At 44.2% G+C, this 24,501-nt stretch overlaps 1 protein-coding gene across 4 annotated transcripts in view; it reads left to right on the forward strand.

Annotated features, from left to right (window-relative positions):
- grid1b (glutamate receptor, ionotropic, delta 1b) overlaps positions 1–24,501 on the forward strand; it is a 163,343-nt gene that overhangs the window by 72,152 nt on the left and 66,690 nt on the right. For all 4 annotated transcript variants that reach the window (XM_054769135.1, XM_054769136.1, XM_054769138.1 and 1 more), the window contains exon 3: positions 19,600–19,884. In XM_054769135.1, coding sequence (XP_054625110.1) covers positions 19,600–19,884 — 285 coding nt within the window. The remainder of the gene's footprint in view (positions 1–19,599; positions 19,885–24,501) is intronic.

The raw sequence follows: 24,501 nt of genomic DNA on the forward strand, positions 1-24,501 counted from the left end.
TTATTTTTTTGGAAAATTATTATTATTTTTCTTTATTTTTTGGAAAATTTCCCTTATTTTCGAGAAAAAGCTCGTACTTTCCAGAAAAGTCTTTTTTTTTCTCTTTTTTTCCCCAGAAAATTTCCCTTATTTTCCCTTATTTTTTTGGAAAATGATTCTTATTTTTCCTTATTTTCTGGAAATGTTCCTTTTATTTTCTGAAAAATGTCCTTAGTTCTCTCTGATTTTCTGGAAATGTTCCCTTTTTATGCCCTTACTTTCCCCTAATATCTAAAATTTTTTCCTTATTTTCCGGAACCTTTCCTTTCCTTTTTAAATGCAAATGCTGACAGGTATGCGTCATGTGACAAGCACCGCCTCCTTGCTTTACAACTTCCTGTATCGTGCATCCAAGCGGCCGTGTTGATATTTCAAGACGATTACCGCAGAGAAGCCGTGTTTTGTTGATATCGTCCAACCTGCGCATCGCATGTGTGTGCGCGTTGTTCGATCCCCCTGGAGTCGCCAGGCGTGGTCGCGCCGCTGCTGATCTCACGATTGAAACAACGGCACCAACTTGGACCGTTGTGGAATTAAGCGTGGTCGCGCTTGAGCCGATTAGGGCGGACTCCGACGCGCTCTATCTGATGCTGGCGGCCTCTCGGGGACGCTTTGTGAACTTTCTAATCTTTTGTGGCGGTCCATATCTGGGCTCTATCGGGAACTTTCAGCTCAGCATCGGGCGGTTGCTCGGTGACTGCACGCTCCCTCAGGAAGTTCAGTCTTACTTCCTGTCTGAACGTGAGCGAGTCAATCCTTCATTTGTTCTTTTTCCATTAGCTCAAAGCACGGAGGCTTTTTAATAGCGTTTCCATTGATTAAGCAATTAGCGACGGGCGCTTGTGTTTGGATCAGAGCGGATTATTGCATTATGTTGGGAGAACGCCATTAGCGGCGCCCGCGGCCGCGACCGACATTAACCGCTTCGCATGTGACATCATCGGCAACACGCTGGTTGAGTCAGGGAGTGTCCGCCATCGCCAACGTGGTCATTTTTTTTTTTACATGTTTGTTGCATGGGTGACGTTCTGCGCCATTTCTGCTTCACTTGGCGCCACAGCGATGTCCCATCATGCGGCGTTCTGGGTCCACATCACAAGTAGAGTTCCACGCCTACCAGCGAATCATAGAAATATGCAACTCATAAAGATTCTTTTTACTCATTTTTAAAATTGTAGTATTATTTATTATGCAGCTGCTTGTTTGTTCGGCAGCCCGGAGGCCATGATAGTTCAAGATTCAAGATTCAAGAGGGTTTTATTGTCATGTGCATAGTAAAACAGCAGTAATACCATGCAATGAAAATCTTATTCTGTTCATTCTCCCAAGAAAAGAAAGAAAACACAAGAAAGAATAAGAACATAAACATAAACATATATACCAATAAATTAAGCAGCAACAAAAAGAAGAGACATTCATACAAATAAATATACAAATAAATAAGTAATAAATAAATAAAGTGCTATGAGTGTGTGCGTGTGTTGCGTGCGGCGTGTGCGAGTGCTTCGTTGAGGAGCCTGATGGCCTGTGGGTAAAAGCTGTTTGCCAGCCTTGTGGTCCTGGACTTCAAACTCCTGTAGCGTCTGCCTGACGGTAGGAGTGTGAATAATGAGTGTTGTGGATGTGTGCTGTCCTTGATGAGGTTGTGTGTTCTTCGTAGGACTCTAGTTTTATAAATGTCTTGCAGTGAGGGGAGGGCTGCCCCAACAATGTTCTGTGAGGTCTTGATCACCCGCTGGAGTGCCTTCCTATCACGTGTTGTACAGTTACCGTACCAAACAGTGATGGAGGCGGTAAGGACACTTTCCATAGTGCATCTGTAGAAGCAACTCAGGATTGTGGTGGACATTCCAAATTTCCTCAGTCTTCTCAGGAAGTACAGTCTCCTTTGGGACTTCTTCAGAATTTGTTGGGTGTTGTGAGACCAGGTGAGGTCCTCGCTGATGTATGTGCCAAGGAACTTGAAGGTTTTTACCCTCTCCACCTCAGTCTCATCAATAAACAGGGGTCTATGCGGCTCCTTTTCCCTTGTTCTTGGGTCGATGATCATCTCTTTAGTCTTATCTGTATTGAGAAGGAGATTGTTAGCACGACACCAAGCTATGAGGTCCGCCACCTCTCTTCTGTATGATGTTTCAACACCACCAGTGATCAGGCCGATGACTGTAGTGTCATCCGCAAATTTAATGATGCTGGTGTTGTTCTGGGAGGCCACGCAATCGTAGGTGAAGAGCGTGTAGAGGAGCGGACTCAGCACACACCCCTGTGGGGTCCCAGTGCTCACAATTCTTGAGCTGGATGTGCGATTGTGGACTCTGACTGACTGGGGCCTGCCTGTGAGAAAGTTAAACACCCAGTTACAGAGGGAGGGTGACAGGCCTAGTGTGAGGAGCTTATTTGTGAGTTTGTGGGGGCAGACTGTATTAAAAGCAGAGCTATAGTCTATAAATAGCATTCTGACGTATGTGTCCTGGTCCTGTAGGTGAGAAAGGGCTGTGTGGATGGCAGTGTTGACTGCATCATCAGTGGACCGGTTCTGGCGATATGCAAACTGTAGAGGGTCCACAGTGGCTGGGATGCTCTTTTTGATGTGGGTCATGACTATTCTTTCAAAGCACTTCATAACAATAGGAGTGAGTGCTATAGGGCGATAGTCATTCAAGCAGGTCACGTTGCTCTTCTTGGGTACGGGCACTATGGTGGTGGACTTAAAGCAGGTCGGTACAGATGCTTGTGCAAGCGACAGGTTAAATATGTCAGCAAGCACATCAGCTAGCTCTGATGAGCAAACCCGAAGTGCACGTCCTGAGATGTTGTCTGGGCCTGCTGCTTTTCGTGGGTTTGTTTTGTTTAGAACCCTGCGCACATCAGCTGATGTCACCATGAGAGGTGAGTCCTGTGTGCTCCCCAAGTCCAGCCACCCTATCTGCTCATCAGGAGTTTGGGTGTCAAAGCGGGCATAGAACTCATTCAGCTCATCTGGAAGTGTGGTTTGGCTGGACGTGGCTACGCTACTCTGCTGTCGATAGTCTGTGATGTGCTGGAGCCTCGCCCACATGCGCCGAGGGTCTGAGGTGGAATAGTAGCCCTCCAGCTTCTGTCTGTACTGTCTTTTGGCCTCCCGTATGGACCTCCTCAGGTCATATCTGGCCTTTTTGTAGTCATCAGCGGTGGCCATGACAAATGCAGTCGAACGAGCACGTAGCTTAGCCCTTACATCACAGTTCATCCACTGTTTTTGGTTAGGGTATTTTCTGTAATACTTGGTGGTGGTAACAGTCTCTATGCATGTGCTAATGTAGCCAGGAACAGCAGAAGCATATTCATCCAAATCAACAGTACAATCTTCCCTCCCCGCTGCAGTTTTAAACACATCCCAGTCCCCCCCATTTTCTGTTATTTGCTGTCAAAATTTCCCTTATTCAGTAGATATTTCTCGCTATTTTCCATAATTTTCCGTTATTTAAACAAAATCCTTTACTTTCCCCCATTTTCCCTTATTTGCTGGAAAAAATGCTTTATTTTCCTTCATTTTATGTTCCCCTTTTTGATATTTTGTTGTTATTATATACAGTATTATTTAGCATGATTATTTTGGAGGAAGAAAAATGACCAAAAATGGGGTAGTGTATGCTGAGTGTATTTTTCCACTACCAGTCAGAAGTATGGAGACACTTTGTCATTCAATAACATGGTAAAGTGTCTCCAGACTTTTGACTGGTAGTGTATCTGAGGCCCTCTCAAGGCTCCCTGGTGTCATCTTTGGAGCCACTTTATTTATTTTCTGCTCGGCTTTCCAACCACGACACGCCGCATCCGTCTCCCTCCAGCCACAATCCCTGGTGTGCATGGGTCATTTCACTCGCCGGCTCCAGATACTTCCTCTTTGAGTCTTTACTGACGGTTTTTTCCTCCCCGATTTCAGTGCTGGACTGGGAGCATTGGAACGCTCTGAAAGTCCATCAGCTGGAGAGCGTTTGCGTGCGGAGGAATTAGCAAAGAGTGCGGCGCGGGCGGTGGCCTTTGGAAGACTTTAATCACGTCAGCCTGTCATTGTTGTCTTTTATGGCTGCCACTCTTGCCAATAAAGCTTTTTCAATTCAAGACACACACAGAAGCGTCCTGTCGTCCACCTGCTGCCGTGTGATATCACAGCAGAAATAACATTTTATGCTCATCGGTCACACGCACACCATGCCGCCGTGACACCCGTTGGGTGCTGATGAGAGGGCGAGAGGATGAGAGGGGAGAGAATCTCAGCAACGTCTTTTTATTGTTTGTAGTTTTGTGTATATACAGTATGGTCATGCAAGCCCCCATGCATGTCACACTTGTGTGATGTTTGCAGCCGCACACACGCGCACGCACAAACGCGCACAGGTTCAGGTCAGATGATCATTTTTTTCAAACCGCCGCCCCCTCCCCTCTCACCTACGTGCCCTCCGACCCTCCATGATTGCATTGCAGCTTACAGCATGATGGGATTGAAGCCAAACGACAGGCAGGGGTGTGTGTGTGTGTGTGTGTGTGTGTCAATGTTTGTCCACAATTCCCAGTGTATGTGACTGTGTGTGTGTGTGTGTGTGTGTGTGTGTGTGTGTGTGTGTGTGTGAGAGACAGCCAGCATTTGACCTTGGTGGTCATGTGTGTGTTAAGAGGTGATGATTGACAGCTGAGAGGTTCAAATAGAGCCAAGCTTATATCCCACTGCCCCTGGTTACTTTATCTGTGTGTGTGTGTGTGTGTGTGTGTGTGTGTGTGTGTGTGTGTGTGTGTGCGCGCGCGCACATTGATCAGAATTCAGTGTCATGGCGCCTGAGAGGATTGTGGGTCGGCGGCTCATTAGCCGACCCACATTGTGCTGTTTAGTAAAGCTGAGGGCGCTCGTTAGCTGTCACAGCAATTAGCCAACCAGGAGTTGTCGTCGGGGCACAAAGAGAAAAGGTTGTATTCGGTCGGTGAGGTACGCAAAACAAACACGCCCTCCTAGCGACACAGTGTTGTGTTTAATGGCCGCTCTGACGATTGATCGATTGTCTTTAAGGGTGACGCCTCCGTCTTTATCACCTCCGGGAGTCTCTTAATATTTACTTACTGTCTACCCCCCACGCCCCCGCCCTTCATGTGTCACTGTGTGTGTGGCTGAGTGTATTATGGTGTGTGCACAGCTTGTATAACAGCGTGCACTTACTGTGCCCTCAAAATAACCCAGCACCACCATTAACGTCAACAGAAGTGAGTACACCCCTAAGTGAGTATGTCCAAATGGGGCCCAATGAGCCATTTTCCCTCCAGTGTCACCTGATCTCAGGTGTGAATTTGGTGTTATTGCGGTCACATTCTGGTGGGCATGTACGTGTGTGCGGCAACTCCTCGCACTTCACCCTATAATCAAGTTTTTTCACAAATATATCAATTCATGAATCATGCTGTTTTGTGGTTGAACGTAGCCCGTTATTTGTCAAAAATGTGGATATTTAAGCAAATGGTATGTATTCTTTGCCCTAAATGAAGCATTTTCAAGCTTTCAAGCTTTAAAAATGGCTAAATGAAGCAAAATCCAAATATAAGGCCTTCGGAAGACGCATTCAAAGACGTTGTGATATATGTAGTATTCTACACTGGCTGTCAGTAATGTTACTGTAATGTTGGGGGAGACACACAAGTGCCAGTTGATCGCAGGAACGACAGGCTTTTATTGCAGGTTTGAATTTTCTCACACACATTTTCTCAAACATCCCTAACACGGGCTACTGTTGTGGCCATAGCAGCCGAACACATTTACAGTAACACACACACATCCTTTTTACGTCTTTAATGTCTTATTTTCTCTCATTTTGTCTACTATATTGGGTAATAGGAGTGTAAAGGTGACTATATGGGTGTTATTTCATGTGTAAAGGGCTCTAATAATGTTAAAAATCATATTTAGAAGGTCATCAACAGGTTTTCTATGTCCTATATGTCTCATTTTCTCATTGTTTCTACTATATTGGGTAATAGGAGCATAAAGGTGATGATAGCAATGTTGTTTCATGTTTGGAGGGCTCTGATGTTAAAAAACATATTTAGAATTTTGTAAATTGATTTTCAGTGTCCTATGTCTTATTTTCTCTTGTGTCTACTATATTGTTTAGTAAGAGTCTAAAGGTGACTATAGTGTGTTATTTCATGTCTAGAGGGCTCTAATAATGTTAAAAAAATTATTTAGAAGGTTATAAACAGGTTTTTCATGTCTTATATGTCTTAATTTCTCTTATTATGACTATAGGGGTCATACTTCCCGCTTAGAGGGCTATAGTAATGTTAAAAAACTTATTTAGAATGTCATAAACAGGTTTTCTATGCTCTAACTACAAAAATATTCATTTATCACTATCACCACATTGGATCTGGAACACAAAATCATAGCCCACGGCAAACTAAAATTCAACACTGAGCCCCCAACTTCACTTCCTGTCCCCTAGGATTGGAACACATTACAGCAACACACACGAGCATTAGTCTTTGTATGTCTTAAATGTCTTCTTTTGTCTTATTATGTCTACTATATTGGGTAATGGAAGTGTAAAGATGACTATAGGGGTGTTATTTCATGTCTAGTGGGCTCTAATAATATTAAAAACCATTTAAAGAAGGTTGTAAAAAGGTTTTCTATGCCTAATATGTCTTATTTTCTCTTATTATGTCTACTATATTGGGTAATAAGAGTGTAAAGGTGACTATGGGGTGTTATTTCATGTCTAGAGAGTTCTAACAATGTTAAAAACCGTATTTAGAAGGTTAACAGGTTTTCTATGTCTTCTTTGTTTTATTTTTTCTTGTTTATGGTTATGCTTAGCGCACGACAGAGTTTGGATCCCAACGCAGAGTGGATAAAGTTTGGTGTAAAAATGATCTAATACCAAAGGGTGTCCTCCATAGGAAGGAAAAATACAAATAGTGACAAAAATACAAAAAGAGTCCACAGGTAAAGCACAAACAAAACAGGTAGCACAAAAATACTGAACGCAAAATCACTGCCAGGGAAAAAAGCTGACAGAAAAAAAAGTAATACTAATAATACAAAACGCTGCTGGAAAATGCCAGACAGGGCAATGGATGCACGAGGCACAAACACAAGGTGCTCCTGGAATGCAGAGCAGGAATAGGATAAGCTTAGCATGCACTACACCACAAGGCCGGACAGAGCGGAGAGCGGTTGGAGTCCGAGGTACGATCTGGCAACGAGGGAATGCTTCAGTCATGCTTAGGCAGATAGGCGGCAGCAAAGCAATACCACAGGACATGACAATTATTTCTTGTCTAGAGGGCTCTAATAATGTTAACACCGGATTTAGAAGGTCGTCAAAAGGCTTTCCATGTCCTATATGTCTTATTTCTCTTATTGTGTCTCCTATATTGGATAAAAGGAGTGTAAAGGTGACTATAGGAGTGTTATTTCTTGTCTAGGGCGCACTAATAATGTTACAAACTGTATTTCGAAGGCTGTAAACAGGATTTCTATGTCTTATAGATAGTTTAGTTTTTCTTATTACGACTACTGTATTGGGTAATTGGAGTGTAAAGGTGACTATAGGAGTGTTATTTCATTTCTAGAGGGCTTTAAGAATGTTAAAATATTTATTTAGAAGGTCGTAAACAGGTTTTCTATGTCTTATTTTCTCATTGTGTCTACTGTATTAGGTAATAGGAGTGTCAAGGTGACTATAGGGGTGTTATTTCATGTCTATGGCGCTCTAATATTGTTACAAACTGTATTTAGAAGGCATTAAACTGGTTTTCTATGTTTTATAGGTCTTTTTTTGTTTGACATGACGTCTACTATATTGGGTAATGGAAGTGTAAAGGTGACTATGGGGGTGTTATTTCATGTCTAGAGGGCTCTAATAATATTAAAAACGTTTTTAGAAGTTTGTAAACAGGTTTTCTATGCTCTAACTACAAAAACATATTCATTTAGCACTATCACAGTCGGGTCTGGAACCAATTAACCATGATCAACGAGGGATTACTGTATTAGTATGTAGTTTGGGGTGTGAGGTATTAGTGCTGTAGAATATAGATGGATGGAATATTGTCCCGTGCATGCCTGCGTGCGTGTGCTACATAAACGGTGTAAGTGGTGCCGAGCGGATGCTTTACAAGGTTAATAGGGAAGTGGACCAGTCACCCATGTCCTCCCCATCTCCCCGCATTTCCTCTGGCCTTTGGTTCCGCCTCGTTAGGAACGTCTCTGCTTTCTGGGCCTTCCTTTAAAATTCCATCGCAGCTTTTTTTTTTTTTTTTTTTTTTTAAACCATTTGACTTGTAGATATTGATGTTTGGCTTGTAGAGGTCTTTGCCTGCACCGTGTCCTCCCAGGGACACTCGTCCTCTCACACGTGTGCATGGTCCGCCACTGGTGCTGCAGCAATCAGCGTGTTGGTTTCTCGCTCATATTTCAAAGATTAACCACAACATTGACACATGACAATGCATGCATCTCGCCACATATTTTATTTAATTCCGTGTTCTTGCCGCGGGCAGGTACGCGGGCGAGCGCCTCGTCGGGCTCGCTTAAGTTCTGCATTTGTATGCGCTTGATGTGCGTATGGCGTTTCCATGTGTACGTTCATCGCCTCAGAAATGGAATAAAGACAAGGGGAAGAGGAGGAAGGGAGACGACGGACCCAAACTGTGTTGACTTCCTGTTGTCATCAATAACAAAGATGGACGCCATGATGGTGATGATGATGACTCTCACAGCTGCAAACCATCATCATCCACCCGTCTGACCACCAGGTGTATGTTCATTGATGAAGATGAACGCTGGCTCGCCTGCAGCTCAGCAGCCTGGCAGAGGGGGAAAAAAAAAAAATCACCAATGGGACGCCAATAGAATTCCCGCCTCTGAGGAAGTGTGTGTCAGTATGAGTCTTAATGGCCGTCACACCGAGGCTAATGGCTCGCTGCCAACACACACACTCATCCATCACGCCAACACACACGCACGCACGCAGACCTCTGACACACGTGGGCGTGCCTTGTCATCACAGTGATGTCATGTGGTGACGTTGGCAAAAAAAATTGGAGAAAATCCAAACATCAGCTTCTTCTTCCTCATTCTGCTGAAGGCAGCAGTGATTTTTTTTTTGAGACCGTTCTTGTGCTGAAAGACTTCCTGGTTGTGCTGTCAGGCTGCTCCAGGTTGTTTGGGTCGTGTTATCACACATACACACACAAACACACACACACGCACGCACGCAACGACAAGGATAGCGCACTAAAGTGTCCAGACGAAGGCTTGATGGACACTTGTCTCATGCACGGCTCGCAGGGCCTCAAACAACGGGCTGTCACGCCGCGACACCGCCGGCCTGACACACACGCCATGTGACAGACACACAAGTGCACACACACACACACACACACGCGCTCAGTCAGCCTTTTGCTGTTGAAGGCTCACACCGCCCCGCAGGTCACAAAGATGCTTCTAACGGCATGTCTGCTCTTCAGGTCATGTGACATGAAAGGACTGAGAGGTTTTAGCACCGCTCTATTTTATTTTATTTGGCTGATCCGAAATCGGAGGAAAAGGTCCACATCAAGCTAGCGGGAGGGTTTTTTAGGCGGAGGAGAGAGCGTACGATGGCGCCTTGATGCAGCAGCGTCATCCACCATAACTCATTCAGTAACAAAAACGGGTCTGAGAGGCAAAAAGAGGTGATGACGCAACTCTCCACTAATGCTTTTCACTTCAGAGCACTTTTAAGCCATAAAAACGGCCACAAGGTGGCAGAAGCGCATTTGATAAGAGCTCGGCAGGGATCGTGTGAAGGGAAAAATCACACATGACATGACAGGAAGCAGGAAGTGAGTGTGGAGGAGTGTAGCGTGCAGAAGGTTACGCATTGTAGGGAAATGGAAACGCATGCACATGCACACACACACACACGCACACGTGCACACACATACTTCAGTTCCAAATGTGAAAAGTGTAAAGAGTTCATGGTGTTGTTTGTTTTCTTTGTGTTGTTTATGTTGTGGTATCGTTGTTTAGATATTTGAGCTGTCACAAAATATGCAAAACGTGTCAAAGTGAAAGTTATGCTTGAAATGTATAGAAGCCGTTTCTTTCCCTTTTCTAGTCAGGAACTGATATTTTCCTGAAACTTACCGATGTTTTACTGCTGATTGCTAAAGAACGGAAAAAGGTGTAGAAACACACTTCTTTTTTCTTTTTGATGAAGGATGCTAGTCTGTTTCTTTTGGTAGGTTCCATGTTTATATAGCCATAGAACACAATATTCTGTGTGCCTTGAAAGATCAGTCAAAATGGTCCAAAATGGCCGCTACTTGAAGGGGTTGTCGTTTGAAAAACGGCTGGGATTGAATGAGTGTCAAAAATCTATTTTGTGTCTGTCTCAATTTAGCGTTTATTTGCTATTTTCAGGTAATTGCAGCGAATAGCAGGGATCTTCTGTAATGAGGAGCACAAAGATGAATCCCTCGTTTATTGCGGATAATTTCTTCCAGACTTGACTGTGATAAGAGAATTTCCACGAAGTAGGCTTACTTTTTAATAAATTGAATATTTTTGTAGTTAGAGCATAGAAAACCTATTCACAACCTTCTCAAGAGACTCAAGATTCAAGAGAGTTTTATTGTCATGTCATTGTCATGTCATTGTTATTGTTCTAACCTTCTAAATATGATTTTTAACATTATTAGAGCCTTCTAGACATGAAATAACACTCCTATAGTCACCTTTACACTTGTATTACCCATAATAGTAGACAAAATAAGAGAAAATAAGACATAAGCATGTGAGTTAGTTCCTTGTTCCTGTTTTGTATCGTATTGTCTCAACAATGTAAACATTACTGCCATCTAGTGACCAGTGGAGAGTACTACATGTCATCACAACGTCTTTGAATGCATCCTCTGCATTACGCCTTATGTTAATTGGTTCCAGACCAGACCGCGATAAGAGAATTTGTGTAAAGTAGGATTCCTTATTTATAAATGAAATATTTTTGTAGTTAGAGCATAGAAAACCTTTTTACAACCTTCTAAATATGTTTTTTAACATTATTAGAGCCCTCTAGACATGAAATAACTATAGTCACCTTTACACTCCTATTACCCAATATAGTAGACATAAGAGAAAATAAGACACAGACTAACAGATGTTTGCATTGGGAGTTCCTTGTTCCTCTTCTGTCCTGCGGTGGCTATTCTCTCATCAATGTAACATTACTGACACCTAGTGACCAGTGTAGAATACTACATACCATCGCAACGTCTTTGAATGCGTCTTCTGAAAGCCTTACATTTGTATTTTACTTCATTTAGTCATTTTTATGCTTAATTTGACTCACAAATTCTGCTTAAAAGTGCATATTTTTGGACTAATAATAAGCCGTATTCAACCACAAAGCAGCATGATTTATTAGTTCTAATACTTTTTAAAAAACCGTGATAGAGTGAAGCCAGGAAAGTGGTGAGGGTCAGCTTTAATTAGGACGCCATTGAAGATCATGTCACCTCGTGTGTGTGTGAAGAAGTTCTCATTAAAACCATTAGCTTGTCCGGGCTCAGTTGATCCTATTTTTACACACTCAACGTTCTTCATAATCCTTCAATACTTGGCCGAGTTGTTCGCACTGGCTGCACACGCAGGGGGCCGAGGGTTCGCCTGTCCGGGCATGTCTGCATGGAGTTTGCAAGTTTGCTCCTGGTTAATTGGACTTTCTAAGCCACCAAAGTTTTCTTTTGCCGGCCAAACATCAGGCAAACGATGTAAAGCATTCAGTCCAAGTTGAGAAGTGCTGGTTTATGTGCATTTCCAGAAAATGGCTGACTAATCCTTGAATAATCCATCCTCAGGATGAAATAATCATTCCCATCACTTCTGCTCCACTTGAGTGCGTGATGAAGATTTCACGACCTGGCACCAGCAGGACCGTGTGTCTGCGGCTCCCATCAGGAGGGACGTCTCAGTCCAGCTCACCTGAAGCCTAAAACTGGATATATTCCACCGGTTTAATGTTCAGGCTGAAGTCTCCGAGCTCCGTCTGGTCTCCTCTTACAGCGGGAGATCTCTGAGAGCTCGTCTTCAGGGTGGTCCCGGGGACACGCCTGAAAGGTTCTGACTGGAACTGGAGCGTGATTGGATGCTCATAGCCTCGAGAGAAGCATTAGCTAAATGGTCGGAATGGAGAAAAGTAGAAAGTGAAGGCACGGAAGTAAGACAGAAAAGTCCCTTTTCCAACACGTGAGGGAGGTGGTGTTGATGTCACCTAAGAGGACACCGTCAAAGATCTTCTCCTGATTCATTAGTGATGTCTCACTTTGGACACAAACCTCCACACGCGTGACGGAAGAGCAGCTCGATGTCCTCTGCAGGGCAGCATAACGGATCCTGGAGGGCTTCATGTGTAAAGGATACCCAAGGTTGTGCTCGTCCAGCACGTGCACGCTTGTTTGCACGTCATCACTAATGTGTCACATTGCTGGGGGGGGGCCTGTGGCCCCAGTGAGGTCCGATGGGGTCCCGTGGTCCTGGGGGCGCCCTTCCCTCTGCCAATCAGACATCGAGGCTGGAGGCCCATCTCGGTTTTGATGAGCCTTCATAGGCGGGTCATCTGAGGACAGATGCTGGCCCGGGTGGGGGCCTGGTCGGGGGGCCCGGCAGGTATGTTGATTTATGGGGTTGAGTAGAAGCGCCGGTCCAGACGGATTCTGACTCTCCTCCTGCTGGTGTGCTTCCTTTACCTCGTCACCTTCTCCCCCTCCGCCCCTCGCCCCTCGCCGAGGTAAACCAAGCACATCTAAACACATTTCATGGTGAGCGGGCCCAGCACTCCTTCCTGACCCGATTCTGTACACACTGGAAACCTCTCACTAAGGTGTTACATAATGCTGAGTCATGGTTTCCCTCTTTTGGGATCTTTGTCAGCAGGATGATGTTCTCATGTGACCCCATGTGACCCCATGTGGCGTCCACCGGAATGATGCTTATGATGAGAACTTCCACCAAGAACAAGATGACTTGCTGGACTGATGGACGTGCTTTGTTGGTTACCGTGGTAACATGGTAGCATCCATAGCTACAAAATGTTTACTTTGACTTCTACTTGCACTTGTGCTTGACCTTTGACCTTCACCCTTACCTTTACTTTTACATCTTTGTCTTCATCTGCGTCTTTCATGACTTCTACTTTTACTTTGAACTTTTAGTTTTACTTCTACATCTACTTGTACTTGTAGCTGTGCATTTACTTTTACTATTACTTTTACTTCTACTCTAAATTCTCTTTTTTCTACTACTTCTGTGCGTACTTGTACTTGTACTTTGATCTTTACTTCTACTTTAACTTTTACTTCTGCTTTTACTGCTACTTTTAGTTTTACTTCTACAGCTATTTTTACTTGTACTTTTACATTTACTTTTCCTATTCTTTTACTTCTACTACAACTGTGTTTACTTTTTTACTGCTACGTTTACTACTACTTGTACTTGTACTTGTACTTTTAGTTTTACTTCTACAGCTATTTTTACTTGTACTTTTACATTTACTTTTACTTTTCCTATTCTTTTACTTCTACTACAACTGTGTTTACTTTTTTACTGCTACGTTTACTACTACTTGTACTTGTACTTTTAGTTTTACTTCTACAGCTATTTTTACTTGTACTTTTACATTTACTTTTACTTTTCCTATTCTTTTACTTCTACTACAACTGTGTTTACTTTTTTACTGCTACGTTTACTACTACTTGTACTTGTACTTGTAGTTTTACTTCTACAGCTCCTTGTCCTGGTAGCTGTACATTTACTTTTACTGTTACTTTTCCATCGACTCTAACTTCTAATTCTTTGACTGCTTCTGTTTATTTCTACTTCTACTTTGACCTTTACTTTATTTATTTATTTTTACCTTTACTTTCACTTCTTCCTCTTGGTCTTTTTTTACTTCTACTTTTCTGTCTAATTGTACTTGTACATCTACTTGCACCTGTACATTTCCTTTTACTATTACTTCTACTTTGAGTGTTACTTCTACAGTACATCGACTTGTACATACTTTTACTATTACTGTTACATCTACTTCTACAATGTCTGTTTACTTTTACTTCTTCTTTTTTTTACTTCTACCTTTCCGTCTAATTTTACTTCTACTTTTACTTGTACCTTTACTTTTACTGTTTCTACTTCTTCTGTTACTTTTACTTCTGCCTTATTTTTGCTTTTACTGTTGACTTGACTTTTACTTCTTCGTCTTTGTCTGTTTTTTACTTCTACTTTTACTCGTACTTGAATTACTTCTACTTTTACTCGTACTTTTATTTCTACTAGTTGTGCTTGCGTCTTGCAGGGTGTAGGAGGTTACGGGAAAAAGCAGAGTAATTGTTTGAACTTGTGTCACCTGAGTAACGGAAGAAAAGGTGAGGAAGGACGGAAGGAAAAAGGAAATCAAAAAGATGAAATTGGGAAGTTGAGAAGCGTGAAATGAAAAAATAACTACATGACAAGGTCACTTCAAGGTGACAACACCACAGAGGAAATAAGTCCTTTTTCGTCTTTGTTGTTTCCAATAATAATAATACTAATCATCCTAATACTGATGATGATACTACTACTACTACTACTACTACTACTAATACTACTAATACTACTAATACTACTAATAATACTAGTGCTGACGATTGAAGATGTGATTGATTGGTGACATCGTGTCCTGATGATGGCGATGACTGGACCACCTGAACTTTCAACCCTGTAAAGACGGGTGAGAGAATAGAGGTCAGAGGTTGACTTATACGATGGGGGGGTGAGGGGGGGGTTCAAGTTTGAAAAAGTGCTGGCAGGGGATGAAAGGAGACGACAGAAAGATGGAGACGACTTCTTTATGATCGCAGAGGAAATCAAACACTGACGAGTCCTATGAAAGGTTCCAGGTGGGGGCGGGGTCAATGGGGGTAATAGACAGCAGGGTGGGGGATGATGGATGTTCTTATGGGGCTCGTAAAGACTCCACAGGGGGGCTTCATGAGTGTGCGTGTGCGCGTGTTTGTTGGCTGGTAAAGGTTGAGTAAACTTCCTGACGGTTGATCTTCTTCCACACTGAGATGGAAATATGGAAATATCGATTCCACCCGCTGAGCAAAACAAGAAAAAATGACTCAGCCACGATTTATTACAGCTGCCAGAGCACGTGTGTCGTCCGTGCGCACACGCGTGTGTGTGTGTGTGTGTGCGCGTGCACGCGTGTTTGTCCTTCCCATGCCTTGCAGTGTGTACGAGTGTGTGCAGGTGACACACACACTAGTACACACAGTGTGTGTTGTGTTGCTGCACATATTTCCTAGTGCTGATGTCATCATGTGGATGAAAGTGTAGGGTTCTATTGGGTTGTCAGATTCTGTTGGGTTCTATTGGGTTGTGTCGAGTTCTATTGGGTTGTGTCAAGTTCTATTGGCTTGTGTCAGGTTTTATTGGGTTCTATTGGCTTGTGTCAGGTTCTATTGGGTTGTGTCAGATTCTATTGGGTTTATTGGGTTCTATTGGGTTGTGTCAGGTTTTATTGGGTTTATTGGGTTCTGTTGGGTTATATTGGGTTCTGTTGGGTTGTGCCAGGTTCTATTGGGTTTATTGGGTTCTCTTGGGGTTATTGGGTTCTATTGGGTTGTGTCGAGTTCTATTGGGTTGTGTCAGATTCTATTGGGTTGTGTCGGGTTTTATTGGGTTCTATTTGATTTATTGGGTTCTATTGGGTTGTGTCGGGTTTTATTGGGTTCTGTCAGGTTTTATTGAGTTCTATTGGGTTGTGTCAGATTCTATTGGGTTGTGTCAGGTTTTATTGGGTTCTATTGGGTTTTTGGGTTCTATTGGGTGGTGTCGGGTTTTATTGGGTTTTATTGGGTTCTATTGTGGTGTGTCGGGTGCAGTGAGTGTAAACAAGACGGAGAGCTAGGGATGATGGGATGATGTGCGACGTGACGAGAAGCGGATCAGAACCAAAGTGAGTGATGCAAAGTTGAAAGGGAACATTTGGGCCTTAAAGCGGCGGCCATTGTTGCGTCATGCGCGCGCTTGCGTTGCAGCGAGCACCTTTTGTGTCGCGCCTGCGAGATGGGTCGGTGTGGCCCGGCTCTCTCGCTCGCTCGTTCGCTGCTCCCTGGGGACATCAAACACTTTGATGCCACTCTTCCAGCTCTCAGGCTCCGCCCATTAATAAAAGATGGCGAGCGGCGGCCACGAGCGACGCCTCCTTTCAAGGCGGGGAATCCCCAGAGACGTGCTCGCCACCTTCATCACCATGCTCCTCTTCCTCATCAACATCTTCCTCCTCTCATCTTTACCTCCTGCTCTCACCTCACCAGCCGTCTCCATGACGACTCCTCTTCCTCACCGTCTTCCACGCTCCTCTTCATCAATACCTCCTCGTCTTCCTCACCTTCTTCTCCTCTTCCTCACTTTCACCATCTTCATCCTGACTCCTCTTCCTCACCTTCATTCTGACTCCTCTTCCTCAGCCTCCTCACCTTGGCTGCTCATCTTCATCACAGAGGAAGAGGAGCATCTTCATTCATTTCTCGCTGCGTTCTTCCTGGGATGGGGCGCTGACCTTTGAACCCACCTGCTGTAGAAGGCTGACAGGAAGCTGGGGCGGGGGGGTTGCTTTGAAGCGTGCTGCTGCTGTTGTCACGGCAACGCTCATTCATCCTGGTTAGTGAGGGATGTTTGGCACAAAGCCTCACCTGCTGGTAGAAGATGATTGGCCGTCATGGTCATGTGATCAGGCGTGAAGCGAGGTGCTGTGTAAGGATGTCAAATTAAAAGCATGAAGTGTTAGTGTCGCCATGATAACGGCGGTGATGAAAGCAGGCAGGCGTTAAAAACTCGTTGGAGTTGTTGAACTCCTCGCCACACTTGATCAATACGTCTGATCGCACGCGTTTTATCATTTAATAGCTCGTTTTGCCCCCAGCCAATCACAACCAGGCAGAAGATCGTTAGCCACTTTGTTTGGTGGTGTTGCTCGGGAGGTGTTCCTGCGTTGCTTTCCGCTCTGCTAAGTGCAAAGAAGAATTGTCCTTCATTGTTGTGGTTTTAAAAAAACACACGCGGCCGTGACGGCGTCCCGCAGCATCGCATCTCTTGACTGAGGGAGGCGGCCTGCTCACAGCGTGGCGAGGAGGATGGCGTGTGCGCTGAGGTGTGCGGGGGCCGCGTGAGCGTGCGGCGGCGGTGACGGCGCAGCGTGTTCCGGCTAATGGCGCGACACAGCGAGGAGATAGATAGTATAATTAAGCACGAGAGAGATTAGGACCCCGTTGGCCTGAGGTGAAAAATGAGCTCTGAGGGCGGAAAGTGTGTGTGTGTGTGTGTGTGTGTGTGTGTGTGTGTGTGTGTGTGTGTGTGTAATGCCAGGATGTAACAAGCCAGGAAGCCTTTAAAGCCAAAAGGCGGCCATGCTAGGGCGCTAACACACCATGCAGAGCAGCCGCAAGATCAATGATGACAAAGCTCATTTTCATCCAACATGGAGGATTTCAACAATCCACTTCCTGCTTTGTCGCCATTCGACAAAGCCTCACCTCGCCTCGCTAATCCCTGTGTTTTGTTCCGCCATCACCCCCAACCCTTGATTATTTACACTACCCCCGCCGCACCACCTCAGTGACCCACCTCAGAATCTCATCTCCCATCACGCCATCATAGGCCGTCTTAATTCTACCAGGAAGATGGAGGCGGGATAGAGGCGGTGGGCGGCCTGGGCCTGGGGGGGTTGAGTGGGGAGGGTGTGAGGATTAACAGCAAAACGGATTTGAGCAGAGAATGTATTTGAGAGCCAACACACACACGCAGATGCATCAGAATGTGCTTTGGATCTGAATCCACAGCAAGCAAAGAGAAAAGGAAAAGAAAGAGAAGCATTTCCACCATTCCAGGAGCGGCACCGCTTCCGGTCCGCTCCGCTCGGCAACACTCAGGCAACATCGGCCCAACACATCCTGTAGCCGGCAAAGTCAGGCCTTCAAAATAAATGCACGGCAGTAAAATGACACGATTGCACCACAATAGCCAGTCAAGTGGGTACTGGTGGAACTTCTGGCAGAAAGAGCAGAACGTCCCTTCTTTTCTGGAAATGTTCTTATTTTTCAGAAAGGCTCGCTTTTCTTTCTCATTTTAGATATGTTCCCTTATTTTCCCTCATTTTCCAGAAACATTCCCTTTTTTCCCTCATTTTTTGGGGAAGTTCCCTGATTATCCTTAATTTTCCAGAAGTTTTATTTGTCATCACTTTCCCTTATTTTTTGGAAAATTTCCCTTGTGTTACCTCATGTTCCCTTATTTTGGAAAAGTCCCCTTACTGTCTGAAAATGTTTCCTTATATTCCAGAAAAATGTCCTTATTTTCCAGAAAATGTTAGTTATTTTCCAGAAAATGTTGGTTATTTTCCAGAAAATTCCAGTGAAATAACTCTGTTGCAACACAGCAGGCAGTCATGTGGGCACTGGTGGAAATCCTGGCGGAAAGACCAGAATTTCCCTTATTCTCTAGACAGGTTTCCTTATTTTCTGGACAATTTTCCTTATATTACGGACTTTTTCCTGTATTTTCCATCATTTTCCCAGAAATGTACCCTTTTTTACCTCATTTTTTGGGGAAACTTCCCTGATTTTCCCAAATTTTTCAGAAAAGTTTTCTTATTTTTTTTGCCATTTTCTCTTTTTTTTTTTTTTTTTTAAATTTCCCTCATCTTCCCTCATAGACCAAAACTTTCGGTATTTTCCACCAATTTACAGAAATGTTTTGTTTTTTTCTGGAAAAGTTCACTTAAAAAAAAAATTTCTCCTTATTTTCTGAAAAACTTATTTTCCAGAAAATTTCTTTGCTTTTCCAGAAAATTCCAGTGAAAGAACATGCTTGCACCACAGCAGGCAGTCATGTGGTTATTGGTGGAAATTCTATTTTCCAGACAAGTTCCCTTGTCTTATGGAAAATTTTGTTTATGTTCCCTCATTTTGGGGGGGGGATTTTCCCAAAATTTTCAGAAAAGTTTTCTTATTTTTTTGTCATTTTCTGTTGTTTTCTGGAAATTTTCCCTTGTGTTCCCTCCCTCATAGACCCAAATTTTCCTTATTTTCCAGACAATTTCCCTTATTTTCTGGAAAAGTTCCCTTGTTTTTTGTAATTTTCTGTTATTTTCTAAAAAATGACCCTTACATTCCCTTATTTTCTGGAAAAGTTCCCTTTTTTTCCTGACAATTTCCGTCATTTTGCAGAAAATGGTGAAATAACTACAGTAACTGTGGGTACTGGTGGGAATTGTGGCAGAGAGACCAGACTTTCCCTTATTTTCCGGACAAGTTTCATTACGGAAACTTGCCCTCATTTTGCAGAAAATGTCCCGTATTTCCAAAAGCGAATGTCGACAGTCGTGAGTTCCAGGAATGTTTTTCAAGGAGCACATCTAAAATCTGACCTTCATCTTGACCTTGTTCATTGTTACATTGTTATTTTTTCTAACTATTCAATCTTTGTGTGCCCCCCCTCCCCCCAAGCCTGCGAGCTGATGAACCAGGGCATCTTGGCGCTGGTGACATCGACGGGCTGCGCCTCGGCCAGCGCGCTGCAGTCGCTGACGGACGCCATGCACATTCCCCACCTGTACATCCAGAGGAACAGCGGGGGCTCGCCGCGGACCGCATGCCAGCTCAACCCGACGCCCGGGGGCCGCGGGTACACGCTGGCCGCACGACCGCCCGTCCGTCTCAACGAGGTCATGCTGACGCTGGTGGACGAGCTGCGCTGGCAGAAGTTCATCGTGTTCTACGACATCGAGTACGGTACGTCACGCCGCTAAGGGGGGCGGGCCCGCAATTAAATGCCCCCTGGTGGCTGTGAGCAGCATTGCATTGACTGAACTGGACTCAGTAAGTGCTAAAGTGCTATGATCTTCTGGCATGGAAGGATGTCAGGATGGCTGGTTTGCATTGCAGCACCGAGTCTTTGTTCAGAAAAGCTTAGTCACACTGTATCTTAATGGAATCACATTAGGCCTCATGGATCTTCCGGCGTGATCGATACGCGCCAACAATGGAGCGCTTCATTTAGACGCTCACGTATCGGCTGTGATTTAAGGGGACAGGCGTCCGGTTGCTGCATCCAGGCTCGGCTACAGACGGTGCCACCTATAGGCCACGTGGCGCCAAACAGCCCGCTGTCGTTTATAAAAATTGTTTTTTTTAAAAAGTGTTTGAAGGTTCTTTTACTCACTTCAGTAAAATTACCCGACCAAGATGTTCCTTTTTTGTTCAAATAACATAACACCACAAATATCGGCGTGCTAGCAGGCTAACGCTAGCACATTGGCTTAGAACAACACCGCAAGTAAACAACAGACAGAGAGCAAAAAGTTATTGCATTTATGTGAACACAACGGCGTCGTCCAAAACTCACAACAGCAACTCTTGCTTATTTTCAGGATGAAAACTTGTTGAAAACAGCCGCTCTTTCTCCGCGTTGCGGTGATGTAGCCGTGTGCACCAATCACGAACGTCCCAGTGAAACCTCAAACAAGCCGATATTAGTTCCACCTTAAATCAATCCACATATGGATGGACCCGAGCCTTACAAGTACGCTATATTAGAAACTATATCAAGTATATATAAACAGTATAACTTAACATCAACTTACAAGTATACTATATTAGAAACTATATCAAGTATATATAAACAGTATAACTTAACATCAACTTACAAGTACACTATATTAGAAACTATATCAAGTATATATAAACAGTATAACTTAACATCATCAACTTAAATGTACGAACTGACTCAATTTATCAGGGCAGCTTCCACAATCGCTAAATCATGCAATTATTGCGACCTCCAAGCACCGTGGGAGGGTCATAGAAGGGGCGGAGCTAGACACAGTGCTGTGTGTTGATTGGTAGGCAGAGGATGCTAATTTCTGCAATGGGAAGAGGCCAAAACTGGGTGCCCACCATGAGTGGCATGCAAAAGAATAATTATGCAAATGTGTTTAATAGCTTAGGTTCATTTAGCGACGCGAGAGGCTCGTCAGGGGAGAAAAAAGGGTTCTGTGTTGTCTCTTGAATGTTGCAGGATGCAGAAAAATACAATCCTGTGACTCACTGGCTCTGCTTGTCGTGGTAGCCATGGCAACGCTGCGACGCCGCGGTTGCCAGCAGCTTTTTGGAATTCTCTTTGAGCCGTCTGGAAGCAAGAAGAGTTGCTTTTGAAACAAAGTGGGATGTTTTTGCTGGAGTCCAAGTTTTCTGCGGGAGCTTTTTCAGGCAAAGGATGACTGGCAGCAGCTCTTTTCTTCATCTTCTTCTTTCGTGTCCTCGTCACGTCACACAGGCCTAAATGTGATGTTAATCAATGCTTGGTGATGGAAGACGGCGCTGCGGGCTCAATAGCGCTAAAAGTAGGGAGCTCCACCAGGGGGCAGTGTGGAGGCTTGACATCCTCAACATAGCCCTTCATGTATGATTTAACGAGCGATTGGATATCAATATCATCCATTATATCTTACATGATAACGACCTGGAGGGCTGCCCTCTGACCTTTCACCCTACTAATGGCAGGACGATGAATGCTGATTGGTTGCTTGAGGACAGGTATCATAACAGCCGCGGTGCCAAATTAGCTGTTACTATATAACAATAATATAATAAATAAATATATGATATATCTTATTCATTTAGTGTGTAATAACGACCATACATTAATCATTACTATGACGATACAAATTGATATAAATTAAGTTAATTTTAATATGATAAGCTCCTGTTAATATAATAACATAATATATTAAATGAAAAGGTAATTGTATTATAATTATTAAAGTAATTCATATGGTATTAATCATAAATGAACTTTTAATATAATCAATTATAAATAGTTAGTTACTGTAACATAATAATACATTCAATTAATAGTCACTATGACTGTAGCAATTCAACTAATAAATGAATAGTTATTATTATAATGAATATGCGACCACAAACAACAGCAGTTACTATTAAGATAATGAATACAATAAATGAACAGGCACTATTAATGTAGTAATTCAACTAATTAGTATCATAACCTGATGGTTACTGTTATTGTTTATACCATGTATATACCATGTGACACGTGGTGGCTTGCAGCCGAAAGATTGGATTCCAAAATGCAGAGAACACACCGGTAGCAATTTAGTAATTTTATTACTTTTAGTCGTGGTAGAACTATGCAGTCCCAAAAGCATGACCCGGGCACAGCCGCGGGGAAAAATACACACAAAGAAGTCAGGAAGCTGCACAATAAGGTAGGCAGAAAAACTAAGGTAGCAAAAGGCGGAACTAATGGCGCTGCACAGACTAGGCAGGAGAAAGGCACAACGGGAAAAATACTATAACAAAAATGTACAAACAGAAGTAGCGAAAAACTTGTGGTCAAAAACTGAAGCAAGAGCTAGGTACAAAAACATGGACTAGGCAAATCGAGCAAAAAACAAGGTATAACAAGAATAGGACTCGAGGCACAAGACTCGAAGTGTAGATCATAAAACAGACAAAAAGCTAAGCAAGGAGGTCTAGAACTGGAAATACTCACAAGAGCTAAACTTGGCCAGGTATGCAAGGTAACAGAGCGAGAGCATGGCAACTGAACGTCAGAAGACAATCTGGCCAATACTAAGCAAACAATGTGAGAGTTAAATAGTCCAGCGATGATTGAACACGGGTGTGGCAGGAAACTCCTCCCCTAGGCAGGTAGGTGTACTGCAAAGACAAACCACAAGGTGGCGACAGAGCAGCAGCTCAAACTATGACAGTACTCCCCCCTTATTTAAGTCGACCCCTGGCGGCTTACCTGGCTTATCAGGATGGGACGAGTGGAAGTCACTAATGAGCGTAGGATCAAGGATACAGGAGCGGTCGACCCAAGAGCGTTCCTCAGGACCGTACCCCTCCCAGTCTACCAGATACTGCCACCCTCTACCCCTTCTTCTAACATCTAATATAGCCTTCACAGTATACGCAGGCAAGCCATCGATCATGCGTGGTGGAGGCGGGGGCTCGACTGGAGGGCACAGGTTGCTGGAAGTCACTGGCTTGATACGGGAGACATGAAAAACTGGATGGATCCTCATGGATGATGGGAGCTGGAGCTTGACGGAGGATGGATTAATGATTGTCTGGATGGGGTAAGGCCCAATGAACCCGGGAGACAACTTCAGACTGGATCCTGCTAACGGTAGATCCCTGGTGAGAGCCATACCTGGTCTCCTACTTTATATTCCGGAGCTGGTATCCGATGCCGATCCGCCACCTGCTGGTTACGGGTAGCCGTGCGTTTGAGTGCGGCCTCTGTCTCTCTCCAAATACGTCAAACTCTACGTAGGTGCACCTGCACTGCTGGAACTGAGACGCTTGCTTCCTGTGCAGGGAACAATGGAGGTTGGTAGCCATAGATAGCCTTGAAAGGTGAGATACCTGTGGCGGAGCTTGGAAGAGATTTATGTGCGTATTCGACCCAAGGGAGGAACACGGACCAAGCAGTGGGGTGGCGATGGCACACACAGCGAAGGGCGGTCTCCAGGTCTTGATTAGCCCGCTCTGTCTGGCCATTCGATTGAGGATGGTAACCTGAGGAAAGACTGACAGAAGCTCCCAAAGCTTTAGAGAATGCTTTCCAAACCTTGGATGTAAACTGTGGTCCGCGATCAGAGACCATATCCTTAGGGATGCCATGGATGCGAAAAACATGCCTGACCATCAGACGTGCAGTCTTGAATATAGAGGGTAGTTTCTTGAGGGCAATAAAGTGGGCCATCTTGGAAAATCTGTCGACAACTGTAAGGACGACCGTTCTGCCTTGTGAAGATGGTAATCCGGTAACAAAATCCAAGGATATGTGTGACCAAGGGCGGGAGGGTGTGGGGAGCGGTTGTAACAGTCCTGAAGGTGGTTGATGAGATGACTTGCTTCGGGCACAGACAGAGCAGGCTGTTACAAATTCCCTTGTATCCTTAGATAGGGATGGCCACCAAAAGCGTTGAGACACCATGAAGCTGGTGCACTGGACCCCAGGATGACAAGAGACCTTGGAAGCGTGGGCCCAGCTCAGCACCTCCCATCTTAGTTCCGTTGGAACAAACAGCTTCCCCTGCGGGCACTCCTCTGGCTGTTCCACCCCCGCAGCAGCGTCCAAAACTCTTTTCTCGATATCCCAGCGGATGCCTCCCAGGACTTGCGTGGTAGGCAGGATGGTCTCAGGCGGTCCCTCCTCCATGACGGGATCATAAACTCGGGACAAGGCATCGTGTTTCACATTCTTGAAGCCAGGTCTGTAAGTAATTGAAAAGTTAAACCTTGTCAAAAATAAGGGCCAACGTGCTTGGCGTGAGTTAAGTCTTTGTGCTGTACGGATGTACGCCAGATTCTTGT

This window comes from Dunckerocampus dactyliophorus, chromosome 2 (assembly GCF_027744805.1).
Source record: "Dunckerocampus dactyliophorus isolate RoL2022-P2 chromosome 2, RoL_Ddac_1.1, whole genome shotgun sequence".
Lineage (NCBI taxonomy): Eukaryota > Metazoa > Chordata > Actinopteri > Syngnathiformes > Syngnathidae > Dunckerocampus > Dunckerocampus dactyliophorus.